This window comes from Dipodomys spectabilis, unplaced genomic scaffold, assembly GCF_019054845.1.
Source record: "Dipodomys spectabilis isolate Male_0828 unplaced genomic scaffold, ASM1905484v1 ptg000140l, whole genome shotgun sequence".
Lineage (NCBI taxonomy): Eukaryota > Metazoa > Chordata > Mammalia > Rodentia > Heteromyidae > Dipodomys > Dipodomys spectabilis.
Window position 1 is genome coordinate 19,348,846 of NW_024870817.1, and position 19,049 is coordinate 19,367,894.

The 19,049-nt window shown below is 32.5% G+C and overlaps 1 protein-coding gene across 2 annotated transcripts in view; it reads right to left on the reverse strand.

The window, feature by feature from the left end:
• Xrcc4 (X-ray repair cross complementing 4) overlaps window positions 1-19,049 on the reverse strand; it is a 189,237-nt gene that overhangs the window by 146,070 nt on the left and 24,118 nt on the right. For both annotated transcript variants that reach the window (XM_042691059.1, XM_042691060.1), the window contains exon 3: window positions 18,205-18,380. In XM_042691059.1, the coding sequence (XP_042546993.1) occupies window positions 18,205-18,380 (176 nt within the window). The remainder of the gene's footprint in view (window positions 1-18,204; window positions 18,381-19,049) is intronic.

The window sequence follows — 19,049 nt, forward strand, 5'->3', positions numbered from 1 at the left end:
CACAATGGAACTCTATGCCTCCATCAGAAAGAATGGCATTGCCCCATTTGTTAAGAAATGGAAAGATTTGGAAAAAAATTATATTAAGTGAAGTAAGCCAGGCCCAAAGAAACATAAGTCCCATGGTTTCCCTTATTTTCATGTTTTAGTATATTTATATTCTATCAGCCTAAGAGTGTGTGTGTGTGTGTGTGTGTGTGTGTGTGTGTATGTGTGTGTATGTGTGTGTGGTGACTCTTCACTAAGCAGTAGACACAGTCAGTATTTAATTCTCATGCAGTACAGTCTTCACTACATCTCTGTTTGACCACTGGACACAACACTTTGAATATAATCTTTCCCTCAGTTGAGCTGTTAAATTACGTGTCTGCTATTCAAAGAATACAACATCAGGCCACAAAACTACATTGCCATTCAAACTCTGACCTATCAAATCATGCTTAGAAACTTTTTAACATCAAGAAGTTTGGCCTGAAAAGTAATATACTTATTCACTGTGATATATTTCTTTGAATCAAGGGTATCCAATAAAATTGATCAACGAGTAACAATTACTTTTTTTTATATTTGCAAAACCCTACTCTAATACTAAACTATAGACAAACAATATAAATGAAACATTTACTAAATAATTATTTTGTCCATAAGCTAATTAAATATTATTTAAAACAATCATAATAACCTATACTGACACAAAGTATTGTACTGTAGCCTCTCTGAAAGTTTTTATCAGACTTTAAATTGTATCAAAGAGGTTTTTTTCAGGTTTTTTAAAAATCTTTTTATTGTTATTATAAAGGTTTTATTATTCTTATTTTTAATAAAGAATCTCAGTTGCTCAAGCACTTGGAAAGATTCACTTCTAAGTATTCACTTAGATGAAGCACTAAATCACAGAATGGGAAATGGTATTTACTTAGGTGGCAGTAGTTTAGGGAGCCAAGGCTCAATAAACCCTCCCTAGTCTCTCTGTGGGTGGTCCATTACGGTATTGCAGCTGGTTTCAAGCACAGTGTACCAAACAAATTGTTATTTTAACAGAACGATAACATGGCATTCTCACAACTCGAAATGATAAAAAGGGGCAACCATATAGAACATTTACAACCTACCAAATAGAAGGTTATAGCGTTAAGTTTATTTGTATACTTACAAATCAATTCTAACAGCATTATTTCTTTGTATAAAATATTATTTTGAATTGGAAATAAGTATTTAAATATTGAATCACACAGAAATTTGACTTCTTTGATCATTAGTTCAAAAGAGAAAAGGGATAATTAAGAATGCTGGAAATATTTGGGGTTTTGTTGGATTGAATGAATAATTCATTTTGCTTTAAAGTTGTGTCTGATCACTATATGTACTATTAACTATAATGTATAAAAGCATAACACATACTGACGTATCTATTCCACATACATATATATGTAGCCTAAAACTCTAAAAAAATTTAAAAATATTCTCCAGAAGATAAAGTATAATATTTTATTATAGTTCAACCATTTTAATACTTACTAATTAGCAGCAAAAGAGCCAAAATTAAGCTTTGTGAAAAACAGAAGAGAATATACATGGGAGAGTTTTTCATATTTCAAGATCTATCAAAAAAGAGGATCAATAGGCTGATCTAAATATATGTATGGATTAAGAACCATTCAAAAACATGAACTTAAATCATATAAATCACTGCAGTTAGATTAACAGGCCAGGGGTACAGTCTGATAAAGAAATACAAATTTCTGGATGAATAATACAGTTTTTTACTGGTACTCAGTGTACAATGTTTTAAAAAATAAAATATCATAAAGCCTTCACTTTGGCTGGTAAATGTTTTAAGTAATCATAGATTATTAAATATTGTTATAAAAGCATAGTAGATATTTTTAAACATGATACAATCTCATTGTTTTATCTTGTCATCAAGTGAAAGTTGAACACTGAGCCTATCAAGTTACCAAATATTATCAAGTCAGGCTCAGGGAGGCAAAAAGTAACCTCAGTACACTCAAAGAACATCACTCTAAGAAGTTTCAATAAGCAAAGTTGGCACAAAGGACAATATCTAACCTAACTAAAGCCTAATTCCATAAACAACTTAACTAGCATTAAAAAATTAAGCCAAAAATGAACAAGATTATAGGGCAAATAATTGACCACATTAAAAAATCAATTCTCTAAAAAATATAAACAGGTAAGTAAGGTAATGTGTGCCTGTGAACCTAGAATTTTGAAGTATGAGGCTAGTAGATGACAAGTTCAAGTTCAAGTCTGGCCTATGCTACAGAGTAAAATCCTATCTAAACAAATAAAAGCAACTAAAATAAGAAATTACAAAGGGGATTAAAACGAACACAGTAACAATTACAAATGCATCTTTTATTATCTACTGTGTACCTAGTATATATGGTAATAGTGATTTTATTAGTACACTCATTTTAAATTCATTGTTTTCATAATAGACATATTAGTCAAACCTTATAATTCATTTTTAATATTAAAATTGCACATATTTGTCATTCATAAAATGATGTCTTCAAATATGTATATAGAGTGGACTAGGGATAGTTGTAGCCAGAATTTAAGGTCAAGACACTCTAACTTCAGATTCAGTCTGATTAGTCACTTTGTTTAATATTCCCTCATCTAGCAAAAGCTTTTGATATTCTGCTTTCCTTTGATACATTTTGCAATCATGACAAATTATTTTTACTGTTGCCAAAACTACAAAGAAAACTAAACACTTAAAGTTATGTTTCTGAACTTAAATAGAAAAAAGGAAACATTGAGAAGAATAAGAGAAATAACAGGAAACAACCAACCTGAATTATCACTTTCCATAACTGACATCATTTTAAGAGTATGTGACTTTGTAATTAAGCAGAGTACGAACAGAAGATGTAGGTACTACTGAATACCTATATGAATGAGGCACTCTGTTGAGTCCCCAAAGTAAAATATGTAAAGACACTTCAGGTCTCTGCTCAGACAGAATTTCATGAAGACAAGATAGAAATGAATAGTACTATACAATTCCAACCAATCAAGATGATTTTTAAACAATTATTATCTTTTTAGAGAAATCTACTTTTGCATTCCAATTCAAACACTCATATTAATACTGCAAAATCTAAAGTCCCTTCTGCTAATAGTCACACAGTTATATAGCCACCAGGAAAAGTAATTAATGAGATCATGCAAACTGTCTAACTGCTAATTCATGTTCTGGCTCATTTTTTTAATTTTATTTTTCGCCCCTAGCTTTTCCAATTCTGTGTGAAATAGCTCAGTTGTTTAGTCTCACCCATGAACTGATGTTCAGTCTGTCTAAATCTTTGCTTACTTTCATTTTATAAAACATTTCAGTGTCACTTATCAACTGCTTAGTACCCTGCAAATGTTTCACTTTTCAAACAGGCATGACTTTAATTAGACAAGGCATAAATTAGAACAGCAACGAAACTGATTCTGAAGAATTCTGTCAGAAAACCAGTTTCTGAACAAGCAGAATGTTCAACAGTATAAATATACTTTCGGTGAAATATGGAGAAGGTTATGAGACATGGAGAACTAAAGCTCAAAAGGTAATGCAGTGCTCTGCCTCTAATCATGCTCAGGTTGTTCCTGTGAATCAACTCCAATAAATAATAATTACAAACGCTAAACAAAGAATTCTTTTTAAACAGCTAAATTAATAGGAAAGGGAATGCAAAGCTGATTTTAATAAAAGTAACTCTTATCATAACTATTTTAGGACCTTAAAAGAACCAATCTCCCATACAGAGTAGTTAAAACAATTGAAATCATAGACTTATACTTTTGAGGACTTAGCAGACAAACTCTAAGAATATGGAAAATATGAATGGGAGGGATAATTCTAATAAGAGAAGAACCACAGAAAGTAAGCTCTAAATTGTATAGACATAATAATTCAAATCGCTTGCTAAACTTTAAGTCATGAATATGAGACAGACTCACAGGCAGAAAAGAACTGACCTACTGTTTCAGCTAACAGCATGTTAAGGGAAAATAGAACCTGACCTTGGAGTAAAGCCAAATTAACTAGTTTGGAAACAGAAAAAATAACATGGCAGTCATCAAATGTGTCTCACAGAAGATAGTCTCTAGAACATATTATTAACAATGTCCAGTATAAAATATAGATGCTCTTAACAAAAAAATAATTCGTAGAAATTGGCATGAGTTCATCCAAATGTTGGAATTAGCAGAAAAGGACTAGAAATCACTTGCTGTTTTTTTACAGTACTTTTTAAAAAATTATCTATAAGCAGTTTTTTTTGAAGACAAGTAAAATATGATGACGGCAAGTGAAGAGATAGAGAAACTCAAGAAAGGAAAGCTACAGAAAAGATAGAAATATTAGAAATTTTTAAAAATTGGAATGAAAGGGGTATGAGCAAGAAGATCAATTTTGGAGCAATGAGAGAAAAAAGGATTTAAGACCTTTCAAAAAGAAAGTAGAAAGAATAAAAGAAGAAAAACAGAGAAATACCCAAGAATTTTCCAATTTTGGCAAAAGAAATAAACTTATGCAAACAAGAAACTCAGCCAACTTTCTTAAGACTTTTAAAAGTACATTCCCAATCACATTATGGTAAAATGCTAAGAATCAAGATAAGCAGAAAAGATTAAAACCAATTACATATAAATTAAAATTAAATATTTACAGAATAATAATCCAAATGAATGTTAACTCACTCATCAGAAAAAAACTCAACAAACTGAAAGGTTGACTTGAAACCCCTTTGAATAACTACTCAAAACTATTTTTTAAATGAAAATCAACACACTGAAATTCTTGAAAAAACTTAAAGAAACTTTAATCCAAAATTCTTTGAAAACTTTCTTTAAGATTGAAGGCATTTTAAGATAAAGGCATTTAATAAAAAAGTAAATCTATGGAATTCACTGCTAGCACTTGTAGTACTACATAAAATGTTAGAGAAACATTCATCTACAACAAAATGATACCAGTTGAAAATTTCAATCAGGAGAAAGAAATAAAAAGAAAGCTAAAGAAATAGTTTCATAATTAATATTAAATTTGGTTTTAGCATTCCTTATTTATAATTAAGAACAGAACAGATATAAAAGTGGATAAATGTCCAATGTGAAAGAGTTAATCCACTAAAACTAGGTCAGGAAACTATATTATATTAATTACCTTTCTATATTTTCCTTCTAGTTATAGGCACGCCTATAAACATGTAAATAGTAAATTAAAACATTATTATAACTAAGTGCTTTCAATATGGAAGTAGGTTATGATAACAGCAAAATCAACCCTCCAAATATTAAATCAACACTGTCCCATATTTTTAAATATAAAATTATGTATCTGCATTCTCAATCACCTGTGCTATTCCAAACTAACAATACACCAAATAAATTCTTCTAACACTTTTAAGAGGCAAAGTGCTAATGTTTTAATTTTTTAAACAACTAACTTAAAATTTGAGAAAACACCAATATTCAATAGAAATAAAAAGACATGAGAAGACACAAAAACATATATACTTAACCTTCAGATATAAGGAAAAAATATTTAAATTTACTGTATGTAAATTAAAATTTGGAGGTAACACTTCTCATTATCAGATAGGAAAAAACTAGATAATGTCATTTACTGGAAGTATGGTAATAAAAACTAGTCTAACTCCTCTGAAAAGAAATTTAGCAACATCCAGGAAAACAACATATATACTTGTTTTTAAACCTATCAATAAGGATGTGAAATTTGTCACAAAGATTTACCTCCAAAGTCACAAACCACATAGGTTATTATCAAAATACAAGAAACAACGTAAATGCCCAGCCATAGGGGAGAGGTAGAAAACTTGGCATATCCACATATTGAAGAATTAGACATTTAAAGAAACAAAGGAAAAGGATCTTTATTAATTAATAAAGGCATGTTGATTCTGTAAAAAAAAAAAAAAAAAGGAAAAGAAATCAGTGCAAAAATCTGCATTTCTACTGCACTACCCTTTATATAAATAGAATTCAAAAAATGCATTATTAATTTGCCTAAAAGAAATATAAGACATATAAGCCAGAAACTAGCAAACATGATTGCCTAAAGGAATGAGGAATGCAATGAAGAAATAAAAATATGGAAGGAGTTTGAAAGGATAATGGGGAAATGAAATGTTTCTGAACATATCTTTCTATATAGTTCTGATTCTTCTGTTAGTGTTCACATACCAGTAAATAAATAATATCAACTAGACATTGGATACACATAAAATGAAACAGAAACATTTCAAAAGATATGAAAGAAAATAACTAGTTCTAAACACTTTGAACCAACTCTATGGATAAAGAATAAATATAAAAGCATTGTACTATGTAGAAAATTAGGTTTTTATACAGAAATTTATTAGCAATTTTTTAATTGTTAATTTAAGAATTCAATTGTCATAAGCCAAATCTGACTCAATAGGTATGTATACTGTGAATAATGAAAATCAAAATTTTACTGCCAAACAAGCTACAAATAAGAAAAAAAGAATTTAGAATAGTAGTTCAGCCTATACTTCTGGCTACGCCCCAGCCTAAGGCTATTCAAGGCCAGTCCAGGTAAAAACTTGAAGACTCTCTCCTCAATTGTTTTAATTGTTTAATGCATAACTGTCATATCAGCTAGGTTGAAGACTTAGATCAGGAGAGTTTAAGCTTGATCATCTTGGGCAAATCAATTCATGAAATTTCAGCTCTGTGAAAGAAGTTGAGCATGCTGGCAAACACCTGTAATCCCAGCTACTACAGCAAGTAGAAAATAAGAGTATAGCAGAACAGATACCTGTCTCATAAATAATCAAATAATCAGTACCTGGGAGAGATGGGATACAGCTTAGAAGTAGCCAGTGTGAGGCTCCAAAAACAGAGAGAGAGAGAGAGTATGCCATAAACTCTTTAACATGGGAGTATAAAAATGTATGAACATACTATATATGTATATGCATATATGTGTATATACATATATGTATGTCTGTACATGTATGAGTGTATATGTGCATATACATATGTATATACATACACACACATATTTGCCACATTCCCCTGCTAGCCTGCTGAAAGAACCCAGAAAATAGCACTTCACTAACAATGAGCATGTGAAACACTCAAAGCTTTATTACTAAATGCAATTTCAAATGAAAGGAATCATGGCTTCTGACAACATGGTTGACTATAGGGTTGGGTTAGAGAAAACAATATAAATCTGGTATATTCCTGTCATACAAAAAAGATGTCATGCTCAAAAATAACTGAGAGACACTAATATCAACGCAAAATGGATCAAAGATCTCAATGTCAGACCTGAAACTTTGAAATTAGTGCAAGAGGGAATAGGAGAAACACTAAAACTTATAGACATAGGAAGAAACCTTTTAGAAACAGTCCCAAGCGCACAGAACATAGGAGACACTTGACAATGTGATTATAGCAAAATAAAAAGGGTTTGCACAGCAAAGGATATAATTACTAAACTAGAAAGACAGCTAACAGACTGGGAGAAGATCTTTACCAGCAATACATCTTATAATATCAAAATATACAAGGAGCTCAAGAAATTAATCCCTCACAAAGCCTCACTAAATCGGCAAAAGAGCTAAGGAAAGACTTCTCACAGGAAGAGGTAAGAATGGCAAGTAAACACAAGAAGAAATGGTCAAAACCCTGGCCAGAAAGGAAATGCAAATCAAAACAACTTTGAGATCCCATCTCACCTTAGTTAGACTGGACATTAAGAATTTGAACAACAAATGCTGGCAGGGATACGGGGAAAAAGGAACCCTATTGCACTGTTGGTGGGAATGTAAATTAGTACAGCCACTCTGACTGGCTGTCTGGAGTTTCTTAAAATAAATAAATAAACATAGATCTTCCTATGACCCAACCATACTACTCTTGAGCATCAACCCTACCCAGAACATCACAAGCCAGTATACCATTTATTTCACTGCTGCGCTATTCAAAATAGCCAATTATGGAAACAGCCTGTAATATATGAGTGAATCAAAAAAATTGTGGTACTTATACAAAATGGAAATTTACACATCCATTAGAATGAATAAGATTACGTAATTTGCAGGGAAATGGATGGCTCTAGAACAAATTGTGATAATTGAGCTAAGCCAAGCTCAGAAAGATAAATATAACATGTTTTCTCTCATAAGCCGAAGGTACATACACCAGGATAAATTAAATCATAAAGGGTTCAAGGCATTCACAGTCAGAGTAAAGAAGGACTCTCTTTAGAAGAGAAACCCAAAGGTGCAATGCTTCTGAACATATAAATTACTATTTGTAGAAAGGAATTGCAGGAAATGGGAACATGAGGGTGTGTGTGTGTGTGTGTGTGTGTGTGTGTGTGTGTGTGTGTGTGTGTGTGTGTGTGTGGAAATGGGAACATGTGTGCGCACGCACGCGTGTGTAGTGAAGCTCTTCAGCTCAAGGCCAGGGTGCTGTCCCAGTGCTCTTCAGCTCAAGGCTAGCCTTCTATCACTCCACGCACAGTGCCACTTCCCATTTTCTGGTGGTTTATTGGAGATAAGAGTCTCAAGGACTTTTCCTGCTGGGGCTGACTTTGAATCACCCTCAGCCTCCTGAGTAGATAGGATTACAGCCGTGAGCCACCAGTGCCCCAACTAACTTGGCATTTTGTTGTTGTTGTTGTTGTTGTTGCTGGTAGATATGGCATTGTCTTATTTTGTTTATTTGTGTTTGTTTATCATGTTTGTTCTTTTATCTGCCTTTTAAGGGAGATAAGAGGGGAGAACACAGAAAAAGATCTACAAACGGTAAACAAATGCAGCCAGAGTACTCAATAGATAATGTGTTGAAAATGAACTGTGCAACTTGTCATCAGAGATAGGAAGGGGAAAGGAGGAAAAGGGGTGGGAAGGGTTAACATTGTCCAAAAAGAAATGAACTTATGAAACACCTTAATAATATACCTTTATAATAATAAAAATAAATTTTAAAGAATTAAAAACTGGGAAAACTAAGACATATGTACAACATAAGGATTCAAGTTCTTAAATTTTCCAGTGATCAAATCGAAGCAAAATAAATCAAACAACAAAATAAATAATGATAAATATTTAATACACATAAGAAATGTCTATCAATCCATACAAAAAGTCAATCTGGTGGCTCATTCAGGAGGCTGAGATCTGTGTGTCACAGTTCAAAGAAGTTGAGACAGACAAATCTTAGGGACTCTTATCTCCAATTAATCAGCAAAAAGCCAGAAGTGGTAGAGCACAGCACCACCCCTAGTGGTAGAATATCAGCTTTGAGACTGATAGTTGAGGCTCTGAGTTTAAATCTCAGTTCTAGCACCAAAAAGGATAGATGAAGGATAGACAGATGAGAGAGAGAGAGACAGACAGATGATAGATAGATAGATAGATAGATAGATAGATAGATAGATAGATAGATAGATAGATAGATAGTTACATACATACATACATACATATAGAAGAGATAATTTGTTCTTGTAAGATAATTTCAATGAATTACAGTAAGGAAATTATAAAAAAGGAAATCATAATCAAGTCTCTTATACTGCCCTAGCTAGCTTACTACTTCAGGTTTTGTAGCCACTAAATTGTATTTTCAGCCTGAATTTCCTTGGGTATAAGAAGTAAAGCTACTGCAGGCAAGGGTGGATCATGCCTATAATACTAGCACTAAGGAGACTGAGATCTGAAGATCAATTTGAAGCAAGCTCTAACAGAAAAGTCCATGAGACTCTTGTCTCCAATTAATCACCCAGAAACCAGAAGTGGAGCTTTGGCTCCAAGTGGTAGAGTGCTTGTCTTGAGGGGGGAAAAAAAAAAAGCTCAGGGACACAGTATCAGTCTTTTTTTCTATATGATAATATTATGAGAAAAGAGACCCAAAAAGGAAGAACCAAGTTACAACAAAAGAGATTTCTTTTGTTTTAGAGATATTTACATTGTTTTTTTCTTCTAAGTGCTAGACACTATCTTAAGTTCCTTAGAAAAGTACTCAAAATATATAAAATAACTCTTGGAACAACCTTGTATAGAAGATAGATAATTAGTAAATCACAATGTACAGATTAAAAAAAAAAAGTTCAGGGATAGACCCAGGCCTTGACTTTAAAGCCCCACCACTAACAAAGGAAAACACAAAACAAAACAAAACAAAACAAAACAGAAAAAGAAGTAAAGATATGAAGTCTACTTGAGAACTGAAAAATACATGTTAAAGTAAGTATACTGAGAATAAGCAACTATTAGCATTAATAACAATAAAGTCATTTTAAAGCTCAATTTTTATATGTCACTCCTGTCCTTTTGGTAAGTTATTTCTATCCTAAATAATTTTGAAAAAAATTAAGACATAATGACTAAGTTGTTTTTCGTACAAAATAAAACATTCTTAAAGAAAAAGAAAAAGAAAAAAAAGACCCGGACACTTATGGCTCATGCCTGTAATCCTAGCTACTCAGGAGGCTGAGATCTGAGGATCCCAATTCAAAGCCAGCCAGGGCAGGAAAGTCACTGTGACTCTTATCTCCAATTATACACCAGAAAATCTGAAGTGGTGTTGTGGCTCAAGTGGTAGAGCGCTAGCCTTGAGATGAAGAGCTGAGGGACAACATCCAAGTTCAGAGTTCAAGCACCATGGCTGACAAAAGAAAAAAGAAAAAAGAAATAAAAAAGGAAACATTCTAACATTCTAAATCCAAGCAAAGCAACATAAATAAGAAAAAGAAATGGAGTACTCAAAAACTATCTAATATGATTAAAAATAGTAATTACAATTTTTAAAAGTCTTTTTCTATTAAAAAAAGATGATATATAATTATATTTTTTAAAATGATTTTCAGCCAGGCATTGGTGGCTCACATTTGTAATCCTATATATTCAGAGGGTTAAGATCTAAGAATCAAGATTCAAAATCAGCTTGGGCATGAAACTCTGTTAGACTCTTATCTCCAATTAACTACCAAAATGTTAGAAATAAAGCTGCAGTATAACTGGTAAAGCACTAGCCTTAAGAACAAAAGCTCAGGAATAACACTCAGGCTCTGAGTTCAAGCCCTAAGACCAGCACAAGAAAAAAAAAAGTAGGGGAGGGTTTTCATGAAAAACAAGAACATATACTTTGAACATGTTCAATGTACCATATACATGGATTCACTTCCCACATTCCAGAAGGATTAAGAAATTCTGAAGTGTTTACTATAAATATGCAAATATTTTATCACAAGAATAAAGAATACCCCTTTCGTTTTCAGGCATTTGAATAACACATTTGTAATCCAAATTCCCACAAACCTGAAAGTCATTACTATTTCTGACAAAGTCTTTGGCAGAATACCACAATAAATGCTCTGATTCTGATATTTCATCTGGAAACAGTCTTTTGAATTCAGAATCCTTCAAACCACAGAGACACATGGCAATAATATAAGATTTTCAGACTGTTGTATATAAAAGCAACTCTGGCTAGGTTTTTCAGGGAAAGGCAAGGCTATTTACCCTCATTTTCATTCATCAGAGAAATTTTAGTTCAATGCAAAGAGGCTTTGAAGATACATTTCCCCACCAAAATATAAAAAATACAAGTTACAATAGTAAGACACAGAATAGGCTTGATGTATCTGTTAACTCTTCTTAAACTGATACATGGCTAAAATGAAATGAAAGTACTGGAGAAATACAGTGACAACAATAAAAATAGAGCATTTTATTAATGATGAATGTTTCACTTCCCTAAATGTTAACATGCAGAAACCGTTAATTTTCCTTCAATACCTATCATCCTTTTGTATAAATTCAAAACTTCTAGGCACAGAAGACAGCTGAAGGCCACATTTCTCCAACTGCCTTGCATCTAGATGAAGCAATATGACCAACTTCTGGATAATTGGATGTATCCAAAAAGGAAGTTGTGAACTTAAAATAAAAGGCACATGCTCCTTATTTTCCTTGTCACTCTGTCCTGCTGAATAAGAGGTGCATTCAGTAGTAAAGCTGGGGCAGCAATGTTGAGCCATGACATGAAAACTGTTACAAAGCAATAGAAAACCCTGGTCTCACATTATAAGTCCATACTAAACCAGGACTATTTGCTGAACTTCCACATCATAAACAACAACAACAACAAGACCTACGTTCTATTTAAGTAGAAAAATTACAGACAAAACCATCTGATGTCAGGAGAACAGGGACACACAAAAATAAAACAATGTTCAATTTTACTTTGAACATGGTGGATTTCCTTTATTAGGAACATATACATATGTGTGTGTACATATGTGTAAATACATGTGTGTAGGTATGTAAATATGTGTGTATACATAATTATACTAAGCTCTCTAATTATACGTAGTGAATAGATGATAGATGATGTAGATGTTAGTACAATATACAGAAACAAATAAAACAAATCTTTTTAATACTTTACAAATGAGAAAGCAAGAATCATGAAGCTATCAAGTTAATCAATTATTTATTTTTTATCCATGATAATTTAGCCTTTTGTTTTCTACTCACCAATGACTTTTTTCCTGCTGAAACAGAACAAGATTTGAAAGCAAATGGAAAAGGACTACTTTATTTAGATAGACTATTCCAATGATAAGGTGTCTACTGCAAATCAGTATGAATTTTGGAGAGCAGATCAATAGTAACAAAAAGTATGGGAATGTTATGAGTGAGTGATAAGACTTGGGGTAAAAAGATAATGAACTCCAAATTCTTGCACTAGAATAAACTTGAACCAAAACTACCTCCTATCAAGTGCAGAGCACATAGTAGGGTCACAGAGATTCATATTATACAGAGAAAAGGAAGTAGTATCTAGCTAAGCATTCAACATTTTATTCCAATGAGATTAAACTTAAATGCAATCATCTATAGGAAAGCCAGATGTGTTGTTGCATACCTGTAATTCCAAATATTTGGGAAATGGAGATGCAAGAATCAAGGGTTAAGACCAACCGGGACAATGGTTAGCAAGATCTTAAAAGCAAGCCAAGCATAGTGAGGCATGCCTGTAAAACTAACTACATGAAGGCAGAGGTAGGTGGATGACGGTCCAAATATGGCCAAGGCAAGAACTGTTAGACTGTAGCTGGGAAAAAAAAAAAAGAACTAGGATATGGCTCAAGTAGTAAAGCATTTACCTAGCAAGCCTGAGATACTAAATTCAATGTCTTGTATCAGAAAAAGAAAAGAAGGCAGGAAAGAAGGGAAGGAAAGAGGAATACAAGGAAGAAGGGAAGGAAAAGGAGAAGAAGGAAAGGGAAAAATATTTATCATCTGTTTTTTAATGGGAATTATGAGCTGAAAAGTAATCTTTTGAAAATTCTTATTCATTCCAAAAAATTAACCTAAGCATCAATAAACTGGTTATACTTGTTAAATAATGTCTTTAAAATAATTGTTTATATTGGAATCTGCAGACCAAAGGTAAGTTAGTATTTTCCAAAGATCAGGTCTCTATGAATATAAAAATTAATGGTTCCTTTAAAAGATGTAAGGGGGTTGATCAAATGTAAATTTCACACAAATATTACATGACTTAAATATTCAAAAATTGTGCAATAATATATAATACACAAGTAAGCAGATGACACTTGAATTGATGGCAACAAATCCCTAAACACCTCGACTCTCAGAGATAAGAGTCAGGTAGGAAGTGTACTGAAAACAAATAGAATTTTCTTTCCCACAGAAAAAGTTGGTCAACACAACAAAATTCATTACAACTTTTTTGTGTTCAATTAATATTTTTTCCCCTTTCTATTAAGTCTAGGAGGTCAACAATCTGATTGGCAACAATCAGATACCTATGATATCAAGGAAAAAATTACAGACTCCTTTCATAGTTTTAGGTAATCTAGGACAATTAACCTTAAAGAATATTCTGCTATGTTTCTAATTGTCATTGGATACAAAATTTAACATCCTATAAAATCAATTTGCAGAAACAAGAGGTTTCCAAAAATACTTTGGCTAAATAAATAAATTGTGATTCTTTAATATCTACAATAAAAGTTTTACTCAATTAAATATGAAACTAGATCTCTCAAATAAGCAAAAACAAGAATAAAATATAAAAAAAGAAATTAAGGTAGAATTTAGGAAGTGGAAAACACTCCCATGCTCCCGGATTGGGAGGATTAACATTGTGAAAATAGCAAAACTGCTCCAGACTATCTACAAATTCAATGCAATACCTATCAATATTCCAACCTCTTTCTTCAATGAAATAGAAGCAACTCAAAAATTCATATGGAACAATAAAAGACCCCGAATAGCAAAAATAATCCTTAGCAGAAAGAACAGTGCTGGAGGAATATCAATACCAAATTTCAAACTGTACTACAAAGCCATAGTAATCAAAACAGCTTGGTGGCACAAGTACAGACCTGAGGATTAATGGAATAGAGCTGAAGACCCAGAATGAACCCACCGACCTATAGCCACCTAATCTTTGATAACGAAGCTAAAAAAAAAAAAAATAGAATGGAAGAAAAACATCCTCTTAGGTAAATGGTGCTGGCAAAATTGGTTAAACAACTATAGAAAACTAAAGCTAGATCCTTATATCACCCTGCACCAGAATCAACTCCAAATGGATCAAAGACCTCGAAGTCAGAGCAGATACCCTGAAAACATTACAGGAAGGAATAGGAGAAATTCTAGGGCTCTTTGGCACAGGCTGAAATTTTCTTAATAGAGACCCAGAAACACAACAAATCAAAGAAAAGTTGGACAAATGGGATTGCATGAAATTCCATAGTTTCTGCATGGCAAAGGACATGGCTAGCAAGATCAACAGAAAACCCAGATCTTCACTAGCCATAAACTGACAAGGGTCTCATATCTAAAATATACCTGGAACTCAAAAAAATATATCCACCAACAACAAATCCTCAAAGAAACAACTGCCCAATAAATAAGTGGGCTAAAGACCTAAAGAGAAACTTCTGTGAAGAGGAAATAAGAATGGCTAATGGACACACAAAGAACCTTCTCTAGGCATAAAAAAAAAATGCAAATCAAAACAACATTGAGATTCCCCCTCATTCCAGTTAGAATGGCTATAATCAAGAACTCTAATAACAACAGATGCTGAAGGAGATGTGACCAAAAGAGAACCCTACTGCATTGCTGGTGGGAGTGTAAACTTGTTTAATCACTTTGGAAAGCAGTATGGAGGTTCCTCAAAAGACTCCACACACAGCTCCCCTATGACCCAGCAATCCCACTTTGGGGCATTTACCCAAATGATTACAAACAAGGCCATACTAAAGCTACCATCATAACTATGTTTATTTCAGCACTATTCACATAGCTAAGATATGGAAACAAACCAGATGAACCTCAGTAGATGAATGGATCAAGAAAATGTGGTATAAATACACAACAGAATTTTATGCCTCCATCAAAAGAATGACATTGCCCCATTTGTTAGGAAATGGAAAGACTTGGAAAAAATTATATTAAGTGAAGTAAGCCAGGCCAGAAACATAGGTCCCATGGTTTCCGTTATTTGCAATAACTAGTATAAGTATAGGACAAGCAGAAAAGGTTAAAAGCTATGTACATATGACCATATAAGATGATGTTAAGTGAAATGAACCCCAAGATAGGGACACAATTTTTTTTCTTGCTTGCTATTGTTTTTAATGTATTTAAAAATTACTATGTGAATTTTTTTTGTTTCTTTTGTATGTTCTTCCACCACGGTGTAACCCCTGTTTTCACTGTATTTTATTTCAGTGCCCTGCATCTTGTATATACATTTTTCTAATTTGGGGAGGGGAAAGGAAATAAAATAATTCTAAAATCATGATATAGGTTTACCCATTGTAGCAATGAATCTACAAGACACTATGTTGAAAACAAATTGTACAACTTGGAGGGGGAGGGGAAAGTTGGAGAGTTGGGGAGGGAAGGGTTGGTAGGGAAAAAACAAAGGAGGAGGTAACATTGCTCAACAGGAAATGTGCTCATAACCTTACTCAATGTACACTATTTTTACAATTAAAAACATAAAAAAGAATAAACTATCATACTGTTTACACAGTAGTCTGTCTTTTATCATGAATAAATAAATAAATGAATAAATAAGGACAGTTGTCAATAAAATATACTGCTTTGAGAAACTTTGTAGGAACCAACATACTTTGCATTACTGGAAATCTTTTTTTCCATTTCTTGAGAAAAGCTGTTAAAAATGTAGTAATTCAAGGCCTCAATTCCAAGAAAATTGATTAATTTCAAAATATAAAGTGAGAAATCTTTCCGGGTTAGGGCTAGCCCTTGGTGTTGATACATGACAAGACTATTGGAAAAAACATGAGTTATGAGGATTCCAAATTCATTCTTCCCAAAAGCAGATGTACTACCAATCATGGCAAGTACGTGACCCATCCCCATTACACCAACTCTCTCCTTTCACCATGTCAAAGATACCAAATGGCTTCAGCTGGCCAGAAAAATATTAGTTAAGATTTGTTTTTCATCAGAGTATGCGAAACTGATGAAGACCAGAAATTCGCCACATAAAATAATGCTATTTGTTATATATAAATGCTGATGAATGGAAAAGGTCATTACTCTAAACTACTAGTATAGTGTTTTATGTCATTGGGTCATCTGGTTGAGCTTCTACCAAAAAACAAGTGCAAATATGATAACAAAATTCTGATAGTAGTTCAAGTCTTTACTCCACCTATTTTAAATTATTATTTTGAGAACCTCAATACATTAAAACTTACATGAATTGACATTTAATTAAAAAGAACATACATCTTCAAAATATGAAGTACTGAATCCAGATACTTTGTATAGATTATTATCTATAATATAGCTGAAAATATCTACTTTATTTATCTCTTAAAATACATCTCTGATTAAATTTCTTTATCATTTTGAATTAAAAATAGCTCTCAATTTTGTCTGTAATTTAATTAAGATTTTCTTCCTTTTCTTTTTTTCTTTTTTTTTTTTTTGGGTTCGGTTGTGGGGCCTGAACTCTGGGCCTGGGCACTGTCCCTCAGCTCTTCAGCTCAAGGCTAGTGCTCTACCACTTGAGCCACACAGCGCCACTTCCGGCTTTTTTCTTATGTGGTGCTGAGGAATCGAACCCAGGGCCTCGAGCATGCAAGGCAAGTGCTCTACCACTGAGCCACCTTCCCAGCCCCTTTCTTCCTTTTCTTCAACTATAAAAAGTATATCTAAAAAGAAAAAAAAGTATATCTAAATGATAAGCCAAAGGTAAAAAATAAATTTAATGTCTAATCCACTTAGGTAAAATATGAAGATGATAATTACAGGAACTTAAATAAGTAAACTAGCACCTTGATATAAACTGAAGCAGGAATTGAGTGATATAAGTAGCAGATATTATTTTCTACAAATCATGCAATCTCTGAAAGCTGGCACTAAAAGTGATTCTTTCCTATTTTAGTATTTCTAAGTTAAAGGCATAAATAATGTATCCTTAAACCAATATTGTGTCATTTGAAAGTCTGAATATATTATAATAAAGTAGAACATAATTCATAATTATCAAATATCTAAATGTAGATAAGCTTTTCTTTCCTAAAAATCAGTATTTTTCCAAACTTATTTTAGTAAGATGTTGTCATAATCATCTAAGTCCCATTCTTTTAAAATGTGCATTCATGTAGTTAACTTTATGATATTTTAAAAATAAAGCATTTAAAAATAAGAAACAATAATTATTTTTTTAATTTATTAATATGAAACTGAAAAAAATGTGCTGCTGGTACTAGGGTTTGAACTGAGTGCCTTAGAGCTCTCACTCAAATCTTTAAACTCTTGGCTGATACTCTAAAACTTGATTCATGCTTCCAGTTCTTGATTTTTTTCCCCCTAGTTAGCTGAAGTTAAAATTCTCAAAGATTTGCCTACCCAGACTGGCTTTGAACCACAATCTTCAGCTCTTAAGTCACATGAGTACTTGGATTATAAGCATGAGTCACTTGTGCCTGGCTAACATAACGTTTTTTTTTTTTTATCTCTAAAGCATTCTTTAACTTGGAAACCAAATACTCTCCATGTTTATATTTCCAAGATGTTCTGGGAATAATGTGCTCTTTACTTAAATATTAGATACAATGCCTCAAAGGGCTGTGACATTATAAAAAGTTGTACTTACTGATACATCTTTCAGGCTTTTATCCAAAGAGAAATGACAAGATTCTTTAGAAAAATTAAACTTGTATGTGTCCATCGATCCTGCTCCTGACACCAATGCTTTCCCCAGTTCGTCAACATATTTTTCTTTCTCCATTGACATGTCTTCAGCTTCTTGGGAAATCTCTGATGCAGAAACTATGGGAACCATATTAATAAAAATGTTAAAATAAAAATTCTAAATATAAAAACTGTATTTACCCATCACTACCAATTTATTTTCCATGTAAAAAATTTGAAAAAAGCAAAATCAATCCCTATTCTAGACATTTTTTAAACCAAATTATACTATTTAATGGAGCTAGTAATTTTTGAGACACACAACAAGTTAGTCTCAAATTTCAGCTAAAAAGCATTATGCTCTTAGAATTCTTTTCAAATCTCAGATGAAATATAAATTGGAAGTTGCTACTGAAAAGCCTGTTTTTGTGTACCTGCTCTGAGGTCATAACTGGATAGGTCATTTCCTATAATGATTAATAGATCCAATACTTTATAATACCTTTCTTCCTTGTCTCAAAATTTCAGTAGTCTCTTATCTATTTCTAATACACATGGACATGCAAATTAAGTAAAAATTATTCCTCTCATCTCATGTTCTAACAATAGAAATTGTCAATGAAGGGAAGAGATAAAGAAGAAATGGGAAGGAACTAGTTATTAGATGTATCCTCTATAATATATAGAATATCATACATATGGTTTCCCATTTTCTTTGGTAACTATATTTAAAGTTGATATTTTACCATCAATGAAACAATTTCAATTACTACACTTTGAATTCTAGATACTCTCTTTCTTTATTTT